The 22499-nt window shown below is 39.5% G+C and overlaps 1 protein-coding gene across 1 annotated transcript in view; it reads right to left on the bottom strand.

Annotated features, from left to right (window-relative positions):
- The window catches only part of SYCP2L (synaptonemal complex protein 2 like), a 141766-nt gene that overhangs the window by 97102 nt on the left and 22165 nt on the right, over positions 1 to 22499 (bottom strand). Inside the window, exons 8-17 of the mRNA XM_058285113.1 lie at positions 18297 to 18382; positions 18108 to 18196; positions 15606 to 15640; positions 14189 to 14331; positions 12057 to 12109; positions 11375 to 11420; positions 8471 to 8563; positions 8307 to 8367; positions 3509 to 3654; positions 21 to 114 (exon numbers count right to left, since the gene is read on the bottom strand). Of these exons, the coding sequence (XP_058141096.1) occupies positions 21 to 114; positions 3509 to 3654; positions 8307 to 8367; positions 8471 to 8563; positions 11375 to 11420; positions 12057 to 12109; positions 14189 to 14331; positions 15606 to 15640; positions 18108 to 18196; positions 18297 to 18382 (846 nt within the window). The remainder of the gene's footprint in view (positions 1 to 20; positions 115 to 3508; positions 3655 to 8306; positions 8368 to 8470; positions 8564 to 11374; positions 11421 to 12056; positions 12110 to 14188; positions 14332 to 15605; positions 15641 to 18107; positions 18197 to 18296; positions 18383 to 22499) is intronic.

Below are 22499 nucleotides of genomic sequence, written 5' to 3'. Positions count from 1 at the left end.
AAAGAATTTTATCATCATACCTGCCTCTTTTCCATGGCTCCTTGGAATCTCTGACTCTTCTTTCTCAAATTTACCAGAAAGTTCTGAGGAAGATTTTATTTGGTCAGGCAACATCTGAAATGCAACCCAAATACCACACAACTTTTAAGAACAGTCATCTTTTTTAAAAAGGAAAGGGAAGCGGCTGTGGCTCAATCAGTTGGGCTCCCGTTTACCATACGGGGGGCCCTGGGTTCGCGTCCCGGGGCCTCCTTGTGAAGGCAGGCTCGCCCGCACACTGTAGAGAGTCTCTGGCCCGGGCGCCGCAGAGTGCCGCCAGCCCGCAAGTGCCGCAGAGAGCCCACTCAGCAAGGTGACGCAACAAAAAAAAATGGGAGACAAGCAAAAACGCAGAAGAACGCACAGCAAATGGACACAGAGAACAGAGAGCAAGCAAGCTGCCGCAGAGGCAGGGGGGAGGGAGGGAATAAAAAAAATAAAACAAAAATAAATACAGACAAGAAGAAGGCACAGCAAATGGACACAGAAAGCAGACAGCAAGCCAAAAAAAAAGCCACAAGGAGGGGGATAAAAAAAATAAAGGAAAACCTAAAGCTCAGAACCCAGCACAGTGATAAATCAGAAGTTAGTCTTCAGTTTTTTGTTTTTTGTTTTTTTAACTTTTTTTCTGGAAAAATGGGACTTCACATTTAAAGCATTATGCTCAAATTTCACCATACCCTTACAAAAGACATTAGAATTTTTTTTCATTTATGATAAAAGTTTGCTTATTAGACATTTCCAAGTGTATATTCAGGGGCATTAATTCCACCCACAATGTTGTGCTACCATCACCACCGTCCATTACCAAAACTTTTTTATTATCCCAAACACAAACGCTGTACCCACTGTCTTAATTTGCCAAAGGCTACCAATACAACAAATACCAGAAATGGGTTGGCTTTTACGAAGGGAATTTATCTGGGGTAAAAGCTCACAGTTCTGAGGCTGTGGAAATGTCCAGATGCAGGCATCATCAGAGATGCTGTCTCACCATCAGCCGCTGCGAGCACATCCTGGAGTCCTGCCATGTGGTGAGGCAAGATGGCCGTTCTGCCGGCCTCTCTCCTTTCTCCTCGAGCTCAGCTGTGGGCGATCAGGCATCTCTCCCTGGGCCTCATCTCCCTTAGACTCCCAGGGTTTCTCTTTCTGCGCCTGACCCTGGAGCTCTCTCAGGTGGCAGGCTCAAAATGGCCGAGTTCCCTTTCTCTGTGTCTCTTCTTTTTCACTCTGTGGTCTTTATATAAGACCCAGCAAAAGGGCAGAGGCCCAACCTGAGTCCTGCTTCACCACGCTTGGTTTATCCATTCATCTGTTGATGGACATTTGGGTTGTTTCCCTTTTGGCGACTGTGTATAATGTTGCTGTGAACACTGGTATATACAAGTATCTGTTCAAATCCCTGCTTTCAATTCATCTGGATATATACCAAGAAGTGGAACTGCCAGGTCCTATGATAATTCTAGGTTTAACCTTTTGAGGAACCACCAAACTGTTTTAAACAGAGGCTGTATAATTTTACATTCCCACCAGCAATGCACAGGGGTTCCAATTTCTCCACATTTTTCCCAACACTTATTTTGCATTTAAAAAATAATAGCCATTCATGTGGGTGTAAAGTAGAATCATATTGTGGTTTTGATTTGCATCTCCCTAATGGCTAACATTTTTCACTGTGCTTCTTGGATTTTTCTGTATCATCTCGGGAGAAATGTCTGTTCAAGTCTTTGGCAGGTTTCAAGTTTTGACTTTTAGTTGCTGAGTTATAGGAGTTCTTCATAAATGATTTGTTACTATTTTCTCCCACTCTGTAAGTTGGCTTTTCACTTTCTTGATAAGGTCCTCAATTTTGACCAAGTCCAATTCATCTTTTTCTTTCGTTGCTTGTGCTTTCGGTGTCATATCTAAGAATCCATTCTCTTTTTTGTGGGGTCCTTTGCACCGTTCCCTCCTTCTCTACCACCCCCCTTCCTCCAGGACAGCTCTGGCTGACCATTAATTAATCTGCTCTCAGTTCTTCTGTCCTTGGTCTTCTCAGCCTCTCCTTCCTCTGACCCAAGACTAACCTGATGTTCGACTTCTACTCCCAACTGCCCGCACCTGGGCTGCAGGTTACACCAGCCTCTCAGGATGTTTTGCCATTTGTTTCCAACTGCAGGATCTCTCTAGGCACTTTACTATCTATAAAACATTTTCAAATAAACACAAAACTAATAACAAAGTGTTCTGGAAATACAGTTTCCAAAAGATTCGTCCTATGAAAAGGCAACTTTATGGGTAAGGATGAGAAATATAGTGGAATCAATTACTTAATATAAAACAACTCCCCCCTTTCATTTTATATGAGTTTACCTGAAACTATAGGTTTGGTTTTTTTTTTTAAGATTTTTAAAAAATTCTCTCCCTCCTCTCCCCCCACAGTGGTCTGCTTTCTGTGTCCATTCACTGTGTATTTTTCTGTGACTGCTTCTATCCTTAGCAGCAGCACGGGAATCTGTGTTTCTTTTTGTTGCGTCATCTTGCTGGGTCAGCTCTCTGTGTGTGTGGCACCATTCTTGGGCAGGCTGCACTTTCATTTGCTCTGGGCAGCTCTCCTTATGGGGTGCACTTCTTGTGCATGGGGCTTCCCTATGCGGGGGACACCCCTGCATGGCAGGGGTCTCCTTGTGTGCATCAGTGCTGCACATGGGCCAGCTCCACATGGGTCAAGGAGGCCTGGGGTTTGAACCATGGACCTCCCATGTGGTAGGCGGACGCCCTATCCATTGGGCCAAGTCCGCTTCCCTAGTTTGCTTTTACTCATGAAAAGTCAAAATCACATAGCCAATAAAAGTGTGTAGGGGGAGAATTAGGATTTGTATGTGATTAAGTTGCACTTCCTGGGATATGAGGCCCTGAAGCTTAATCATGTACAAACCTGAATGTCTTCTTGTGGCAAATTTCTTTGCCCTGCCTACCTCTGTGATAGAGAAAGCCTTCTTGCTCTTATGTATAAATAGGAAACGTTATAGTCAGAGAGACTGAGAGCATAGCAATCTAGAGCAGATGTCAGCCACTTCCAATAAGTTCAGTAGATAGAACTTTGGAAAAACTCCCTAATGAGCCCTATTCCTAATCATTCTTCTAGGTCCAGGAGGAGCTGAAAAGCAAAGAAGTACCAGGAAGCCCACAACGAGTACCCCCAGAACTTCAGGAAGAATTTGGAGAGGAAGTGATGTTATCATAGAGAGGGTTGCATTTGTTCACAATAAGGAGAATAAAGCATTTTGAGGTTCAGAGGGGCCTTGTGTCTCACCTCATCTAGCTAAGAGAGATGACACAGGAAAAGAGCTGAGATTAGAACCCAGAACTCTCACCTCTTACTCTATGATTGATCAAATGTTCACATCAAAATCGAATAAGGAGATTTAAGAGACCTAAAGAGATGCTAAACCATTTTCAAACCATCAAAAATAAGTAAGCCTCCCACCTGTTTGTCTTCTCCTAAAGCTTTAATGGAAGCTTGTGATATGTTGAATTGCAAATCAAAATGTATTTCTATTTTCATGACTTCTTTGTGGTTGACAATAATAGGCTTCTTCAGGTAAACAAAGAGTATCTTCATTTTCTCAGTTTCTGTCAAAAAATAAAGTATATCAAGGTGCATAAATACACAAAAGTTTTATTTTAAATTTTAATGGCAATGAGGTATGTGTCAACGGTTCAGATTTTTCTGTGGTAACTATCTGAATAGAAATCACAACAGAATTACTCTGAAATTATTTCTATTATATGCATATATGTGTATGTATTTATAGACACACAATTTGATTAAGTGGTTGATCTTGCAGAAATAGGAAATAACTTACCTTAATAGCAAAACAATGGGGATATTATCTTCTGCTCCATTTTTTAAAGTCTATTTAGTGAATACAAAGTTGTCATCTGCATCAGGTATTTTGCTTCCCTATATACTAAACATAGTATCTATTCATTCTCTCCTTCTCCTCCCCCTTTACTTCTTCCGTCCCTCCCTCCTTCTCCTCCTCTCTCCTTCTGAGAATACCATCTATTTCTGTAATCCAAAATAAAATTTTCACTGTTCTCAATTTTCAAAATGGAATAAACCACATCTATTTCAATGGACTCCACTCAAAGAAGAATAATCCCAGAAAGAGGCTTGATTTTCAGGCAATAGTCTCTTTGAGGGCTTCCTACCAGGACGTCAGCCCTTTACTGACAGTAGCAATCAGTTCTACAAGAGAAACTAGGTTAGGACATAATTAAGAGCATCCAAGAACAAGCCACAGTAAATTCAAGCTGAGCTGGAAGCAGCAGGAGATAAAAAGGCAGTAAATCCCATGAAAGAGCTGGCAAAGCTAACAGGCATGAATTGATGAGATCAGAAAGGAGTAAAAAGCCCAAGACCCACGTAGATTTAAATCCATTTGACCAATATATTGGCCAAGGGCCACAGGCAGCTACTGAGTGTGTGAAATGAGGTTAGTCCCATAACCCACTGAATGGACAGGGGAGAGTGTAAACTACAATGTAAACTATAATCCACGTGGTGCAGCCGTGCTCCAAAATGTATTCACCAAATGCAGTGAATGTGCCGCGATGATGAAAGAGGTTGTTGATGTGGGAGGAGTGGGGTGGGGTGGGGTGTGGGGTATATGGGGACCTCTTATATTTTTTAATGTAACATTTTTTGAGGTCTATGTATCTTTTTTAAAAAGGCAATTAAATAAAAGATTAAAAAGATTAATATTAAAAAAATGAGGTAAGCACAAATTGGGATGCACTGTGAATACAACATACACATCAGATTGGGAAGATGGCGTACAAAAAAATAAGGTAAAATCACAATAATAATTTTATATGGATTTCATGTTAAGACATTAATATTGTAGATATAATGGGTTAAATAAAACATATTCAAATTATTTCACTTTTTACTTCTTTAATGTGGCTACTACTAGAAAACTTGAAATTAAGTATGGCTCACCTATTTCCCCAAGAGGACAGGTATGATCTAGAAGAAAGCACAGTGATCCCTCAAAATCCCAGTCTGACTGGGCATTTAGTCACTGCAGGGAAATGTCTAAAACCCTGCACGAAGTCATTCTGAACAATAGTTGGAAAAGGTAGCTGGCTGGTTGGGCAGTAGGATCAGTGCAAATATAAACAGGTCAGAAGAAACGGCCTCAAGGCTGCCCGCACCTCCAGCAGGCCATAAACCACTGGGACTCCTCAGTCAGACCGGCTTGGCCTGCAACACTGGAGTTGGCGGCTTTTGGGAGTCAACCCTCCATTTCCTTAGCTATAAAAATGAAAATGCCTACACCCAGGCACTTTGTAAATTATAACGTCCCCCAGAAAGGTGATGTGGTAGCACAGCCTCGAATCACTTGGTTCCCGACAACCACCGCGGTAGCTTTGGGTTTGGAGCTTGAGGAAATTATAATGCGGAGAGCAAGGTTACCAGTCGCAAAACCCATGGGAGCTCTGAGGAAATACTTATATTTACTCAGCATAAGCATCAGTGGTATTTTGTGTATCTTTTTTGGTTGCTCTTCATTTGTATTTCTTTGTAAGTATACTTAATTTACATTTCTAGTGAGGTGACTGCAAACCCCTCTCCTTTACCAGGAGGCAGCTCCAACTCAATGTACAATGTCTTTCCAGTTCTATCGTTTTCCCAGAGCCTTACTGGGAAAAATCTCTCTTCCCTCCTCTGCCCCTAGCTTTTCTTCCTAATCTACCCCAATCCCAAATTCCCTTGACTTCTAATAATCATTGACAGGAGAAACTCAAAATTCCTGTGCACTGGAACAAATTCTCACAGGCACTGAAAAGAACGACATACAGGAAAACTGAGAAAGATTTTGAAATGGACTGGAAAAAAAAAAATGGTGGATGCCCATCTCCCATAACCCTTCAGGCTTTGCTGCCAGCCTTTCAAGGTCTTTGAGCTATTTTACACTTCGTGAATTGCAGAAAACCAATGATAATGTAACTGAGTTTTGTCCGTAGACAGGCAAAAGAACTGTGACTATGGAATGCAATTGTTCAGTCTTGCATCCCTTTATAAATTAATTTCATCACTGTCTACGTATGTGGTTCCTTGAACTCCCCCTCACACCAGTTTTGATATCTTACTGCTTTCCTCATTAACTAATGAATTAAAGCTTTTACACATGTTTACTTTATATCTGTATGAGGGTCATGATTTTGCCTTTTAAAAAATTATCTTTTTTTTTTTTGGCACATTCATTGCATTTAGTGAATACCTTTTAGAGCACTGCTGCACTGCGTGGATTATAGTTTACATGGTAGTTTACACTCTCTCCCAGTACATTCAGTGGGTTATGGCAGGATATATAATGTCCAGCAACTGTCCCTGCAGCACCACCCAGGACAACTCCAAGTCTCGTAAATGCCGCCACATCTCATCTCATCTCTTCCCTCAGCAACTACCATGGCCACTTTCTCCAGATCAATGCTACAGTTTCTTCCATTACTAAAAAATAATCTTTTAACAGAATATTCACGTTATTTCATGTAAACTGGGGTTTCCCACAAGGGGAAGTCAGACTGAAGCTTTACTTTATCCCAAGTAGTGCCATGGGAGAACCTCTAGTTAGAGTTCAGGGCTAGGCAAGATTTGCTTCCCCCAGGGGTTCTAACAGGAGAATCATTTTATAGGCTACCATTTCACTTTTCACCCCGGCTTCCAGAAAGCCAAGAACCAAATCTAGATCTCCATGGTAGCCATTGTAGATTAGCCTTCATGGCAGACATTTTCATTTTTTTTTTTCCTGTATTTCCAATTTTCTTTTAGTGTGAATGTATAAGCTGCCTCAAATCCTTTGTAGAAAGAGGTGAGGTATAATATCCATGCAATTGCATAGTATTTAGTTTTAACCCTTCAGTAAACCCTATTACTTAAAAAGTGTTAAGTATACTGAGTTACTTTCAAAAACATTCCTTCAATTTTTAAAGGCCTAATTCAGGAATCCTGATCAAGTATGATGAAAGCTGAAATGCTGAACCGGACTAACAATTCACTGTTTTTACCCAGAAATGGACCACTGGACCCTACACATCAAGCTGAGAGGGAAAATGAATGATGGAGCTTAAAAGTGGGCTCAGACGGAGAGAGTATGAACTACAATGTAAACTATAATCCATGCGGTATAGCAGGGCTCCAAAATGTATTCACTAAATGCAATGAATGTGCCACAATGATGGAAGTTGTTGTTGATGTGGGAGGAGTGAAGGGGGTGGGGAGTGGGGTATATGGGAAGTTCTTAGATTTTTTAACGTAACATTTTGTGTGATCTATGTATCTTTAAAAAAAAAAAAGATAATAAAAAATGTAAAATAAATGCAATGACATGAAAAAAAAAGGTCTCTCTTATTATGCTATGAAGAACCCAAGAATCAGTATTAAAATATTGATCAAAAATGGAAAGAGTTGGTCTATAATCGAATGTGTTAGACAAATCTTTACCAGAATATCAGTGCATTGTATAATTTAATCACAGATATAGTGGATTTTGTTCGTTTTTTAGAACAGATGTTCATTTTAATTAACTGCTTTATCTCACAAAAGAGTGATTCATGTATACAAAGTGTTCATGAAGAAAATTAGAAGATAAAAAGCTTTATATAGATATCCTAGTAAGCCACATACTCTTTGATATTTCTAAAAAAATTATATGGCTCCTATAATTTCCTAGATTTTTTACCTCAGACAAGAGACTTAATCTTATCTTAATTTCCCCATTGACAAAATGGAAATAATTATAGCACTTATGGGTTTTTTTTTCTGATTTTAAATGAGGTGATGAATGACAAATACCTAGAACAGAGAACAGCATATATTAAGCACTAAATAAATACTTCTTATGAATAAATTAAAATTAAAAAGTGGGCTCAAATGGCTGATATCTAAATAGTGGCAGCTGCACATTCACATAACCTCATTAATTATGACTATAATTCCATGGGATAGGAAGGGCAACTAATGTAGCCATTTCATAATGGGTAAGTTAGGGCAAGCAATTTTTTCTGAACCCCAAAGTCACAAGGCAAGGGAATGCAGCACAGTAACCCCTGTATCCTGGCCACGAGAGCAATGCTCCCTCCACCATGCCCCACTGCCCCTCTTGTACCCAGGCACAGTCAAAATCTGCTCTAGCATTAACTGAACATACACTGCAAATATAGACAGAAACAATACTCTGAACTGAACGTGGTGTAGTTTAAATTTTTCATCTTACCCAGTATGCTGAAGTTAATCACTGCTTCCTTGAAAAGGCGTACTGAATCCCACAGAGCACTCTGGGGGGAAAAAAGTAAGTGAAAGATGTGAACACATATACACATACTTGGGTAGCCACAATCACTAAGCACTTTGGTCTAATCGGAAATCAAATGTCATTACCTCAGCGTTGTCTATATAAAAAGTTATGCTCTGACTTCCTAGGTTGAAATCAATCCAAAATTTCTCTAATTTTTCATCTGCTGGTTTCCTCACCTGTGAGAGAATTTCAGCATGAGGTATATTTTTTAAAAATCGCATTAAAGGGTCAGATGAAAATTATTCCTTAAAAGCAGAACTCATCCTTCTCCAAGAATAGCCCTATCCCAGTATTATAAAGGCTTCCCTTTATTGTCTCATTCATTTCTACATAGTAGGAGAGGAGTCTCCATTGTGTGTGTCTACACCATTTCTAAAAACAAAATCTCACCACCCTAGCATGTATAACAGATGTTTAAATGTGTCAGAGGGCTCTATCCACACAAACTATCTTTTCTTGGTGGGAATCACAGAGAATCAATCCACACTACATATGGATAGGAACCTCTAGAGGGTGTAATTAAATGTAAGTGGCCATTTGCCATCTAATTTGACATCCATAAGACCAAAGACTTGTATATTTCAAATTATCTTCCTTTTAATTGATTAGAAATACATGCACAGCTAAGAAAGAGAAGGATTCAAAATGTTTAGAGACTAGTGAGATCTCCTCCACCGCCCCTCCTCCAGGTACCTTCCCACAGGCACCATTAGCAGTGCCTCTTTCCTCGCGGATGTTTTCTATGCATCTTATCAGGCAGTACATGTAAAGTTTTCACCCAGTGTAGGTTGAATTATGTTACTCAACTACAGGTCCTCAATCTTAATCCAAATCTCTGTGGGCATGAGCCCATTGAAAACAGGGCCTCTTGAAAGATTTTACTTTCAGTTAAGGTGTGGCCCAACTAAAGAAAGATAGGCCTTAATCTGGATTGCTGGGGGCCTTATAGAGAGACCCTGGAAGTCACAGAAGGGTAAAGGCGGGGACACTGCCGTGTGATGGGGGGCCAGATACACAAGCCAAGGAGTGCTGAGGATAGCTGTCAGCCGGCACCAGGATGCTCCAGTCTCTGAGGAGAAAGCAAGCCCTGTCATATCTTGATTTCAGACATCTAGCCTCAAAATAAATTCCTGTTGCTAAGCCAAAATCAGTGAGTGGTACTGGTGATGGCAGCTCTGACAAACTAATAAGTCTCCTAACAATGGAGCAAACACAAGGCTCCTAGTCTACAAATGGCTCGTCCAATAAATGGTATTTCTTAGCCATCTTTCCTTTTCATGCCTATTTGGGTTTTTCTGTTTGTTTTTGTTTTGAGGTACTGGGGATTGAACCTGGGACCTCGGATATGAGATGCTGAGTTGATTTTTTTCCCTGAGTTGATTTTTTCATTTGTTTTGCTTGTTGTTTGTTCTTCTGTGTAAGGGGTAAGAGTAAGGGCCCTGATAGTAGCTGGTGGAAGTTCTAACGTCTCAGTAGGAAGAAGAACTTAGCAGAGATTGGAACTCCTCAGAGTACCTGAGGACATCAGACAGAATTGAGATACAGGAGCCAATCTACTAGAATCAACTCTGGAGAGAAGAAACTTGAAGCATGGTCTTGAGGTTGAAGGCTCAGCTCATGGAGGCCAAGAAAGGGGTGTGAACGCAAAACAGAGAAATGGTTTATTAGGACATTTTGAAGACAGGGTCCAGGAAACCTCAGTCAAGTCAAGATTCAAAGTCCTTTGAAGATTTTACCCTGAAACTGTGATTCTATAGGTTGTGACACCTTTCCATGAAGGACTTGGTTCCTCTAGAAACCATAAGAAGGGGATGAAGTTCAACCTTGTTTTATTAAGGTACAAAGTATAATGAACTAGAAAGAAAGGAGAGTGGCCCCAATTTCTGGGTATAGAGTTGGAAACACCAACTGAGAGGAAAGAGGTAAAGAAAGAAACAAAGAAATTGCCTTTTCCCTTCTGTCTACACATGAATAATGTTACCTGTTATTTAAGAAGGGTAAAATGAGACCAGGTTCCTGTAATTGACCTCATGTATGCAGTAAGGAACCTAAAAGTCCTTTATCCAATCATAACAGCAGGGCCCTTAAAATTACAGATAATACATCTTGGTCATGACAGCAGAGAAGACAGGGAAAGGGACAATGAGTTTCACTGTTGGATCTCTAAGAGAAATTAGATCCCTTATTTTTTTTTTTTCAAGCATCAAGATGATGCTGACAATCATCAACAATGGAGACCAGAAGAGTGTAGGTTGACATGTTTGAAGAGCTATAACAACTAAAAGCAAGATTTTAATATACAGCATAAGTATTCTACAAAAATGAAGGCAAAATTGATATATGCTAATGTTACTTCTTTCAAAAAATCAACCTTAAGTCCATTCCCCTCCAGTGTGCTTGGATTTAGTGACTCAGCTGCAGTAAAAAGAGTACAGAAAGAAAACATGATAACTTCACAATGCAGATAACTTCACTACCACCTTAGCCAAGCAAGCAAGGTAGCGTCACCAGTGACAAGTCTTGTTGACAGCAGGTACACCTTGATGAGAAGGGCATGTCACTTCTGTTGTGCTCTTCTCCAAAACCCATAAACTCATAATAAGAAACGATCAGACAAACCCAAATTGAGGACAAAATTACTGATCATGATTAGTACTTTTCAACACTGTCCAGATCTTGAAAGACAAAGAAAGGCTGGGAAACGGTAAGAGTGGAAATTAAAAAGACATGCTTAAATGCAACATCCCTTCCCAAATCACTCTGAAATCTCTTAGGCATAAAAACTCATTAGTATTTAGTATTTCCCCATTTAGGTCAAGGTCTTTTTCCAAATGCATCACTAGTCAGTACTTTGTAATAATCCCTTAGTCCCAGGGATACTTATCCCTGGACCTAGATCCCACTTTAAGAAAAGTTTGACCTATATAAGCCTAACTATGGATTTCATTACAGAACACCCTCATGACCCCCAAGAAAGACAAGCATACCTGATACCCATCAGCAAATGCAGCCATACATGGAAATGAGTAGACACTGCAAAAAAAAAAAAAAACAAAAACAAAAACAAACCCTTGTAATTTAAAAAAAGTAGAATAGGGATGGACCCAAATGCAACTTTCAGATGTTTTACAACAAGCATCTATAACTAAGGTATGCTGTTAAGTCACTTTGTACCGTGTATGGCAGAGAGTCTCACACCTGCAAGTGGAGCTTGGCATCCAACAGTCTACAAGTCAGGTTTACTGATTCTATATCTCGACCCATTGCTTGGCAACATTCCCTCTGGCAGGAGTGTATTCAGAAAATGTTTTCTCACCAAGAACTTGACTGCCCATCAAATGACTTTCTTCAGAGAGCTCCAGACTTTGGGAAATAGCTCTTTATGAAATCTAAGGGATCCTTGGAGGATGTAATATTAAAAAACACCCCAAGTCATAAGTAAATATGCTAAGAGACTGATTGAGATCGTTTTAAAAACTCAAATGTGCCTCTAGACAACCAGGATCTATTTTCTGAGGTTATTACTCAATCGACAACTCAATTATGCTTGGTAAATACCCTGTATTCTCTTCTAAAATAAAATAAAGAGGATCCCAGATTATTCTTTTAACATTTTAGACATTTTCAGAATACAACTAGTAAATGATATAATGCTCAAAGACATCTTACCTTCTTTGGTCACCAAGTCTGTTGTTTAGGTCATTGAGAAACCGTCTACTGTCCTTCAAAGTAAATAACACAAACTTCTTTTAAAAAACAAAATAAATCAAGATGTCCTATTTAAATACTACCCTTACTCACATGGAGAGGCCAGTATTTTGCTTCTAAAATCCCAGTATCCAGTAACATCACTATCCTTCACCAGGATTCATTGTTACGTGTTCACTAAAACATACTTTGTGTCACAAGAGGGCTCCAGACACATGTTTCTGGAAGGATTCTTCCAACCCCCACTATGGGATTTTCAGCTGAGGAATTCCAAAGGTCTCATGCACAATTGCATTTTACTGTTCTTGGAGAGGAAGCAAGAGAAATACATTTTACTGATGACCCCGATTACAATATTTGCTTACCCTGTGGGGTAAGCCATCTGCCCCAGTTCCTGCCCAAGACAAGCCAACTACAAACCCATAATGGCTTTGGACTTATCTTGGTATATTATCCAATTCTACTTTTCTTTTCAGATCTTCTCTATCCCACTCTCTCCCCGGTTCTCTCTCCCTTATAAGTTTTAGGAATAAAGAATATTTTACAATTCACCTACCTAATAGCTGGTAGGAAGGTAAATTTGTTACCCACCAAATCCTAAAGCCAAATATAGACACTAATCTACATTTTCATCCCTTTCATTAGCAAGGATGGGCTCTTATATTCAGAAATTCATACTCATTGTGTATATTCGGGGCTAAGTAGACACCACTGGTCTAAACCTCTCATCTAAAACCAATTAAAGTGGAATGGGGTGTAGCTTCAGTGATACTCCCCAGTACATCCTTTAAAAAAAAAAAAAGCAAATTAAGAAGTCGAAGGTTTGGGGAGAACAAGGATTTCAGAAATAGGATAATTACTTTTATCCTATTTTCATTAAGTTTCCCTAATAGATAAGGAATGAAACAGAAGATAAAGGAAACGAATATCTGAACACCATGACATCCCAGGCACATTCAGTTTCTCTCATTTGATTCTCACGATTTTGAGATGGATTTTATTCCCATTTTACAGAGAGGACACTCAGGCTGCACAAGTCAGCAACAATACCAAGAAGCATTTACCAAGTAAATAAGGGAGGTGGCATTTAAACCCAAGTTGGGGTAACCCCAAAGCTCAAAGTCTTTCCATTTATATCATATTGAATCATAGCCTAATAACTACATTTGTGGCAATAGGCTCAAAATCTGAAACAATGTGCTTCAAGGTTCAGATATGATAAAATCCTGATTATGTGGGAGTTCTCAGTAGAAAAATTTTGGTCAACATGAACTCTTCACTGAGAATTTTACCTTTACTTAAATTATCCTTTCATTTTATAAACTTAAAAATAAGAAAAACATTCTAGCTATTTTTGGATGAAGGTGGATCTGCAACAAAAATCATAAGCCCAGTTTCTGTGGAAGTACATTGAATATTTTTATTTTTGTAAAGATACTAAAAATATATAAATGTTACCAAGAAATGTAGGGCAGGCTAAATGTAGGGGATTCCCATATGCCCCAACTCCCTCCCCCTCCCACACTTTCCCACATTAACAACATCTTTCATTAGTGTGGTACATTTGTTACAATTGATGAACACATATTGGAGCATGGCTACTAAGTGTTCATTATAGTTGAAACTTTCTTTTGCTCTTCCTGATTGTAGAGGATGATGTCTCACTACCTAACTACCACATAACGCTCCTCTCCTCTGCCACTAGAACATTCACGCCAATTTTCACCTCCCCTTATTGCTCAAGCTCTTCTCAGCAAGGCTGAAATGCTCTCTTCTTCTCTGAGTCTTACCACCTTCAAAGTTCACTGACAATTGCTAGCCCCTCTACATTTATTTTTTTCAACTGGATGCATCAGATTGACATGGCTCTGCCTCCAATCCGAGTTATCTATAAGAGGTCTCATCTATATTTATATATTCTCCTTGTCGTCTTCACATTGTTTCACTTACATGTGAATCAGGAAGTTTAAGAATGAGAACTTTAATCACGTTTAAGAAAAAAATTTCTCCCCTAAGCCTAACACTCTGGAAAGTGCTGCCAGGATGTTTAATAAATATTGATTAAACAGAATGTTTGCGACCTGGAATCTCACCGTCTCAAATTCTCGATCCTTCATTTCTTCGAAAGCTTCAGCAATGGCCTCATCTTCAAACCACTGATGTACAAAGTCACCCCTTGATGTTTTAGTCACCAGTCTACACAATGCTTCAGAAATACCAACCTGCTGGTCATAATCTAAAGATTTAAACACGATGACATGGATAGCATGAAGAAAAAAAAAACGAGCTCCACAGAGTAATACTTTCTCTAAGAAATTCCATCTTAGAAGACTAGGATTGTGTCTTATAGTTAAAAACAAGCTAAATCCTGGAGTAGTCATAATCATTGAAATTCAGTATTTCAGAACTATTAGAAAAAATTTGAATAGGTCAGCATAACATTTTTTAAAAAATAAATATTTCTGGGTTTTATATTTTAAATATATTAAAACTTCCCTCAAAATCAGCTTATCCAACAGCCTACAATATTTTCTATTACAAATATAAAATCCCCAGATAAATTGTATTTGTAGCAGACAATTAATACAGCATGTATCAACATGTTTAAATATCAAATAATTTTAAGGATTAAGAAGCAGGTTGCGGGGAAGTGGATTTGGCATCCACCTACCACATGGGAAGTCCAGGGTTCAAACCCAGGGCTTCCTGACCCATATGTTGAGCTGGCCCACGCGCAGTGCTGACACATGCAAGGAGTGCCATGCCACAAAGGGGTGCCCCCTGAGTAAAGAAGCCCCACGTGCAAGGAGTGCGCCCCATAAGGGGAAGCCACCCTGTGCAGAAAAAAGCACAGCGTGCCCAGGAGTGCGCCACACACATGGACAGCTGATGCAGCATGATGATGCAACAAAAAGAGACAGATTCCTGGTGCCCTGACAAGAATACAAGAGGACACAGAAGAATACACAGAGAATGGACACAGAGAGCAGACAACTGTAGGGGTGGGGAGGGGAGAAATAAATAAAAAATAAATCTTAAAAAGAAAAAAGCAGCAACTTGCAGCTAAAATGTACAACAGAATGGCATTTATGTAATTGCTTTTTTATAATGTGAAAAACAATGCTGCATATGAAAACAGAATAAAAATAGAAAAGTATGCTTGGGAGTGAAAAACAAATCCAAGCTAAGGATTCTTTCTGTCAAAGGAGAGAAGAATGGGAAAAGGGACATGAACAGAAGAGGCTTTATTTCTAAGTCTGATTTGTTTTACTTTAAAAAAGATTTTAAGCAAATATAGCAAGAGGCTAAAATTTGACAATGTTGGTGAGTGAATGAGTATTCATTAATTATTCATCGCAGTTTCCAGCATGCTAAAATCTCCATGATGAATTAAATAAAATCCTAATTCCCATCTTCAATTTGACCATAATTTTATTCCTCATAGGATGCTCATAAAACCCCCAGTGTCCAATATTTAATATTCTAATATATAAAATTCTGAACACTTACCACCCACAGTCACAACTGTCCTTGCAAGTTCTTTCCTGAAACATATAAATTACTTTTTATTGAAATGAACATAAATAAGTATGTTATTATATTACCATTAAATTTAAAAACCAAGATATACATTTTTGAAATTTTTATTTGCTTCAAATCAGAATGCACATTGATCAGAATTTCCTGATCAGATGTCAATAATGCATTTGTATGGGAAAATATTCTCAAGTTTATGGGAAAATATTCTCAAGTTTATATATTAATGACTTGAAAATATTTTGTATTTTTTAAGATGCTAGAGCTACTATACATTCTGAGGTTCTGTTTCTTTTTCTGTAAGGTAAATTCAGTCTGAGGATCTCTGATGATTCATCAGATGCTAAGATTCTAGGGTTTGGTAATCACTTCACCAGCCCGTAAATGTATATGTTCTTTCAAAGTTACCTTAGGAACTGATACAGAAAGTGCTGTGGGTCTTTTCTCTGAGCTACTTGATCTGACTGAAAAAACTGATAAGCCTTCAATTAGAGATGTAATGGGATGAAGTTATCACATTAACATAGACTTCCTCATTATTTAAGAATTTCAATTAAATGCTGACAAGGGCGATGTTGATTTTTAAATGTCTGAAAGAACACCATTTAAAAGAACAGACATGTTAAGAAATCTTGCAATGGTTCAACAATCAACTTCTTATAATAAACGAATTGATTCATTACTATTACATAGAAGACTTAAAAGAGTACCACTGAGGGAGGGGGAACAGATGCAGCTCACAGAGGTGGAGTGTGGCTTTCCCACATAAGGGGTCCTGGGCTCAACCCTGGCCCCGGGACCTCAAAAATAAAAAGAGTACCACTGAAAGTTTGGCTTAATTGCATGCTTGCAGATTTCACCTCTGAAGTTCAGAACATGCCAAAATTCCCAGAACATACAAAAAATAAAGTCGCCTGATTGTTAGTTTGAAAACTTAGAAAACATCTGGCCAGCTATTCTTCAGATCTAAATACTCCAGTAAGAGCAGTGATTTCATTTCATAAACATTTTCTTTTCAGGAAAAACTCCCATCCTGCAGAAACTAGTTAAATAAGTGACTATGATGGCAATGAGCTTTACCCTCACCAATCACTCGTACACTATAGTAAAGTTATTGTTCTTCCTTTCACTGTCACAGCTGTGTATCTCTTTAACAATGGGACAACAATGACTCCTCAAGATTGGTAACAGTGAGACAACAATGACACCTCAAGACTGGTGACTACGTTCAATTTCAGAATAGGATGTTGGCAGTGATAGTTAACTTTTTGCATCAAGTTGCCAAGGTTATGGTGTCCAGTTGTTTGGTCAAGCGCTGGCCTAGTTGTTTCTTTGGAGGTATTACAGAGAGGGGATCCCTTCTACAATCAGTTGACCTTAAGGAACAGAGATGACCCTCCACCACGTGGTGGGCCTCATTCAATAATTGAGGGTCTTAGCAAGAACTACAGACTCCAGAGGTCAGAAGAACTTTTGCCTCAAGACTTCAACAACTCTTGCCTGAATGTCCAGCCTGCCAGCTTCCCCTGGGGAATTTGGACTCAGGCCTTCAATATCACCTTTATCAGAGTTCCCAGCTCACAGTCCAAGTCTTAGCATGAAGTTCAGATTTGCCAGCCCTCAGGGTCACGTGAGCCAATTTCTCATAACCTATTTATAGACATGCATGCAAGGGTGTGTGCTCATGCATGAACACACACCCTGTTGGTTCTGCTTCTCTGGAGAACCCTGACACACTGGCTTCGCCCTTTCCTTGATCACACATTACAATCCTGCCTCCCGGTTTCATATCTCAAGAACTATGGAACTGTGGCTGGATTAGAAAGCAAACCAACCCATTACTTAAAGAGCAACACAAAGTCCATGCCCTACTGGATAGCTAACAGCTGGTTACCTTTGAGTATTTACCATCTTCAAGCTAATCACTTTAAATGGATTGCCTTAACTTTTACAATATCTCTATCAAGTAGACCCTATTGGTTGACCCCGGTTGGCAAGCAAGCAAACTGAGGTACACCAAGAGTAAGGATGTGCTCAAGATTATGCCACTAACAAGTGGCAAAGCCCATTTTTGAACCCAAGCAATCTGACTCCAGGGTCTGTACGCTTTTGTGTTTTTGTTGTTGTTGTTGTTATTGTTTTGGTCTTTTTATTTTGTGTTCTGTACTCTTGACATTCGTTCCCAAATCACTAATGCAGCTCCCATTCACAAGGAAATAATCTACTGCCTGAGAAAGCTGTTCTCCTCATGAGTTTGATGCAAGCACACACAGCTGACAGAATTTAGCAAAGTCTTGCTTTTTCCCTTACTCCTCCATCACTGCCGAGCCCTCAGGACATGGTACACAAGAGGTGCACAAAGCATTAACTGAAGGAAGGTAGTAAGCAGGTCTAAGGCAAACAAAGGTTGAAGAATTACAATAATGAGGGACTTTGCCATTACCGCATCACATAATTGAGTCCAAGGTCACTTACATAAGATAACATACATCTTTGGATGAAGGGAGTTTTTTTCTCTCTTCCCGAGGCATAGCATCCAAAATGCCATTCAAAGTCTTCAAAGCCTTTTTGGGAGGGGAGAAGGGATTCATGGTGAAGAAACAAAACAGAGACCCATCCACAACTTTCCAGAGCAACTGTTGTGTTTTATCATTGGTAACTCACCTCGTGTCGAATTGAATGAGAAACACTTGTTTCTGTCACCAGAAAGCCTAAGCTAAGTATGAAGGAATCCAACATCTGAATTTTCCCTGAAAGTATAATTTAAAAATGATCAACATTTTGCTGAAAAAAAATAAGGAAATGATTCCTACACATCACGAAGAACAGCAGTAAAATTTTCAGAAATTGCATTCTGGGCAAGGAACAAATTATAGCCTCTTCAAACTACAGAAAACCCCAGGTTTAAAATATACTTGCATTGCAGTATTACAGATACCCATGAAAGATGCACATATGTGTATGTGGTGTGACGAGTCACTCCATTGTAACTATCACATCACAAGCAAAGATACTTTTTTGGTCCAGCTCGAGCAATGTGCAAAGGATAGCTCCTGCACACATTGTCTTCTGTTGCTTCTGTGTTGTTTTTTCAATATTTGTGTACTTATAAAAATAATTTTATATGGTCTTGGACTTACATAGAAAAGGGAATTTTATAAAGTGCTAGGTTTTATTAAATAGCACAAATCATAGAAACGTCTGCAACTACTTATGTCATTACGTAGTGTAAAATAGGGTATGTGGTAATATTTTTTCTGCTTATCAAATAAATGTATGGTTTCATTTGTGTGTATTTATGATAATACATGGAAGGACAATGATAGTGGATACAGCAAAAAGTCATGGCAAGGGACCACTCCAGGGAATCAAGAGTGCATACAACTGCAAGCAGAAGAATTGCATCCATCATCCATGTGGAATCTAAGCCCCCTCTTGATATAGAGGTGGAGTGGACATCACCATCCCAGGGGCCACAGGGTGGAGGAATAGAGTATGGATTAGAGTGTACTTACTGATATTCTACTACAAAAACTATTGTGATGAGTAACAGAAGAAATTGTAGCATTGAGGTAGAGAAAGTGACCACAGTAGTGTGAACTACAGGGTAAACTATTATCTATGTGGTGCAGCAGTGCCCCAAAATGTGTTTACCGAGTGCAATGAGTGTGCCACAATGATGGGGGAGGTTGTTGGTGTAGGAGGAGTGGGGTGGGGGGTGGGGGTATACAGGAACCTCTTATATTTTTTTAACGTAACTTTTTTGTGTGATGTATGTATCTTCAAAAAAATACAATTTACAAAAATGATTGTATGGGGGGTGGGGAGTGGGGTATACGGGAACCTCTTATGTTTTTTATGTTTTATGTTTTTTAATGTAATGTTCTTTGTGGTCTATTAACTTTAATTTTTAAAAGTGGAAAAAAAAAAGTCACGGCAAGGGAAGAGGATTTGGCTCAACTGATGTGCCAATGTGTGTGGTGAGCTGACCCATGCGCAGTGCTGATGCGCACAAGGGGTGCCGTGCCACACAGGGGTGTCCCCCGCGTAGGGGAGCCCCACGCGCAAGGAGTGCACCCCGTAAGGAGAGCCACCCAGCACAAAAAAAGTGCAGCCTGCCCAGGAATGGCGCCACACACACGGAGAGCTGACATAGCAAGATGACACAACAAAAAAGAGACACAGATTCCCGGTTCTGCTGACAAGAATACAAGCACACACAGAAGAACACACAGCGAATGGACAGAGAGAACAGACCAAGAGGGGTGGGGGAAGGGGAGAGAAATAAAAATAAATATTTTTTAAAAATGTCATGGCAAGGTCATAGCATAAATTGATAGATTCAGATGTAAAATTTTGATATGTGAATTATCTATCACATACCATTAATTTTAAACTCCCATATAATTTATGAAACTATAGAATCCAAACCAGGAAGCAGAAATAAAAAGACCCTTCTTCAGTCAAAAAAAAAAAAAAGCCACTCTTGATACACCATTGCTGGAAACCAGATATTTGGCAAGGGATAATACTAACAACTTGTCTGAGAACCTAAAACTTGAGAAAAAGACTCTAACAGAATTCGGGTGGACAGCCAAGAGTCCCTAAAGATATTTATGCACTCTGTTAATTGGCAAATACCAGAATCATTCCATCTCTTCATTTAAAAAATAGCAAAGAGAAACTAACAACATATGATCTCACAGAAAAGGAGAGGAACATGGTAACTCAAGAGACAGAAAAGTTACTTTTGAAATTCATTTACTGCAGGAAACTGAAAAGTTTAGAAAGCATTTGATTAAAGTTCTCAAAACTCTAGAGAAGGATCAAGGACCTAAATACAAAGTGACATCCATAAAACTTCTAGAAGAAAATGTAGGAAAATATCTTCAAGATCTGGTGATAAGCAGTAGTTTCTTAAATCTTAAACCCAAGCATGAACAACAACAACAAAATAGACAAATGTGACCTCCTCAAAATTAAATACTTTTGCACCTTAAAGGACTCTGTCAAAAGGGTGAAAAGGTAGCCAACTCAAAGGGAGAAAATATTTGGATATCACATATCCAAAAATGTTTAATATCTATATTTACAAAGAACGCATACAACTCAACAATAAAAAGACAAACGACCTGATTAAGAAATGGGCAAAGGCCTTGAAAAGACAATTGTCCAAAGAAGAAATAAAAATGGCAAAGAAAGACATGAAAAAATGTTCCACATCACTAGCGACTAGGGAAATATAAATCAAAACTACAATGAGATATCTTTTCACACCTATTAGACCGGCCACTCTTAACAAGTTAGAAAACCATAAATGTTGGAGAGGATGTGCAGAGATAGGAATGCTGATTCACTGTTGGTGGAAATGTAGAATGGTACAGCCACTGTGGAGGACTGTTTGACAGTTCCTAAGGAAGCTGAATATAGACTTGCCATAAATAAAAACTTAAAAAAATAAAAGGGAAGCAGACTTGGCCCAGTGGTTAGGGCGTCCATCTACCACATGGGAGATCTGCTGTTCAAACCCTGGGCCTTCTTGACCCGTGTGGAGCTGGCCCATGTGCAGTGCTAATGCGCCCAAGGAGTGCTGTGCCACACAGGGGTGTCCCCCGCGTAGGGGAGCCCCACGCGCAAGGAGTGTGCCCCCTAAGGAGAGCCGCCCAGTGTGAAAGAAAGTGCAGCCTGCCCAGGAATGGCGCAGCCCACACTTCCTGTGGGACGATGGCTGAGTAGGGAGCTGTAGGGCTCACTCCTCTTCCACAAACACCTAGTCAACAGGCAGAAACTGTCTGAAACAACCATTCTGGGCTCCAATGACCAGAGGAATGCTGTGCAGCATCCAGGGAAGAACAGGACAAAGAGACTGAGAAACCACCATGAAAGACTGAATAACTTAGTCAGCCATGGCTGCAGGCACCACCCTTGAGGCAAGTAGCTTTGGGTCCAATCCCTGCCTAAGGGCAGAAATCCCCCTCCCCAAGATCAGGGGGACACAGCCCTGTAATGATCCAATTTTTGGCCAACAAATTTGGGCCACTGGGTCTAGCTGTTTTACCCCATCCAGACAAGTACTTACCATGTCATTGACATGGCAGAAAAGCTAAAAATATCCTGCCTTCTTAGGGCTCTCGGGAATAGGTTGCCAAAGAGCACCATCTCTGAGCAAGCCAAGAGAGCACACTTTCAGGGAGCCATCAAAAAGGCTTTTTTGGCAAGGAGTGCCATCTACTGGGCAGAACAGGAGAGCATACCCTCATGGAGCTGGGAAAAAAAGGCTTTTTGGTGTCTTTCCTGACCATCTCTCCAGGACCCCTTTGGAATTAGTCTACACCCCCTTAATGGGTCTCTAGTCCTGTTGTGGCTGGGAAATACTGATGAACCAAGTGGCAAAGTAGAGACTTAACACAAAGTCAGTCAACAAAAAACATCCTAGGCAAGACAGAGAAGCCAGCCTTCAGAATAAATTCATCAAGATAATCAGATGTCCAGACATTGGCAATAAAATTTTAAAATTTAAAAATAAATTTAAAAATTACAAGCCATACTAAGAAACAGGAAGACATGGCCAAGTCAAAGGAACACATTTTTGTTAAAAAGTAGGAGGAGATGTACAATTTGGAACTAATCAAAGATGTTCAAACAAAACTTGTAAATAAAATTCAAGGAGATGAAGAAAAATAGGGACAAAGAGATAAAGGATATTGGATATTAAGAAGACACGGAATATAAAAAAATTTTAAAGTAAACAAAGAAAAACAACAGAATTTATAGGAATTAAAGGCACAACTGATGAGATTAAAAATACACTAGAGGCATACAACAGCAGATTTGAACAGGCAGAAGGATCAGTGAGCTACAAAACAG

This window comes from Dasypus novemcinctus, chromosome 22 (assembly GCF_030445035.2).
Source record: "Dasypus novemcinctus isolate mDasNov1 chromosome 22, mDasNov1.1.hap2, whole genome shotgun sequence".
NCBI lineage: Eukaryota > Metazoa > Chordata > Mammalia > Cingulata > Dasypodidae > Dasypus > Dasypus novemcinctus.
Note: the sequence above shows the minus strand (reverse complement) of the source record. Positions and strands in the feature narration are given on the sequence as shown.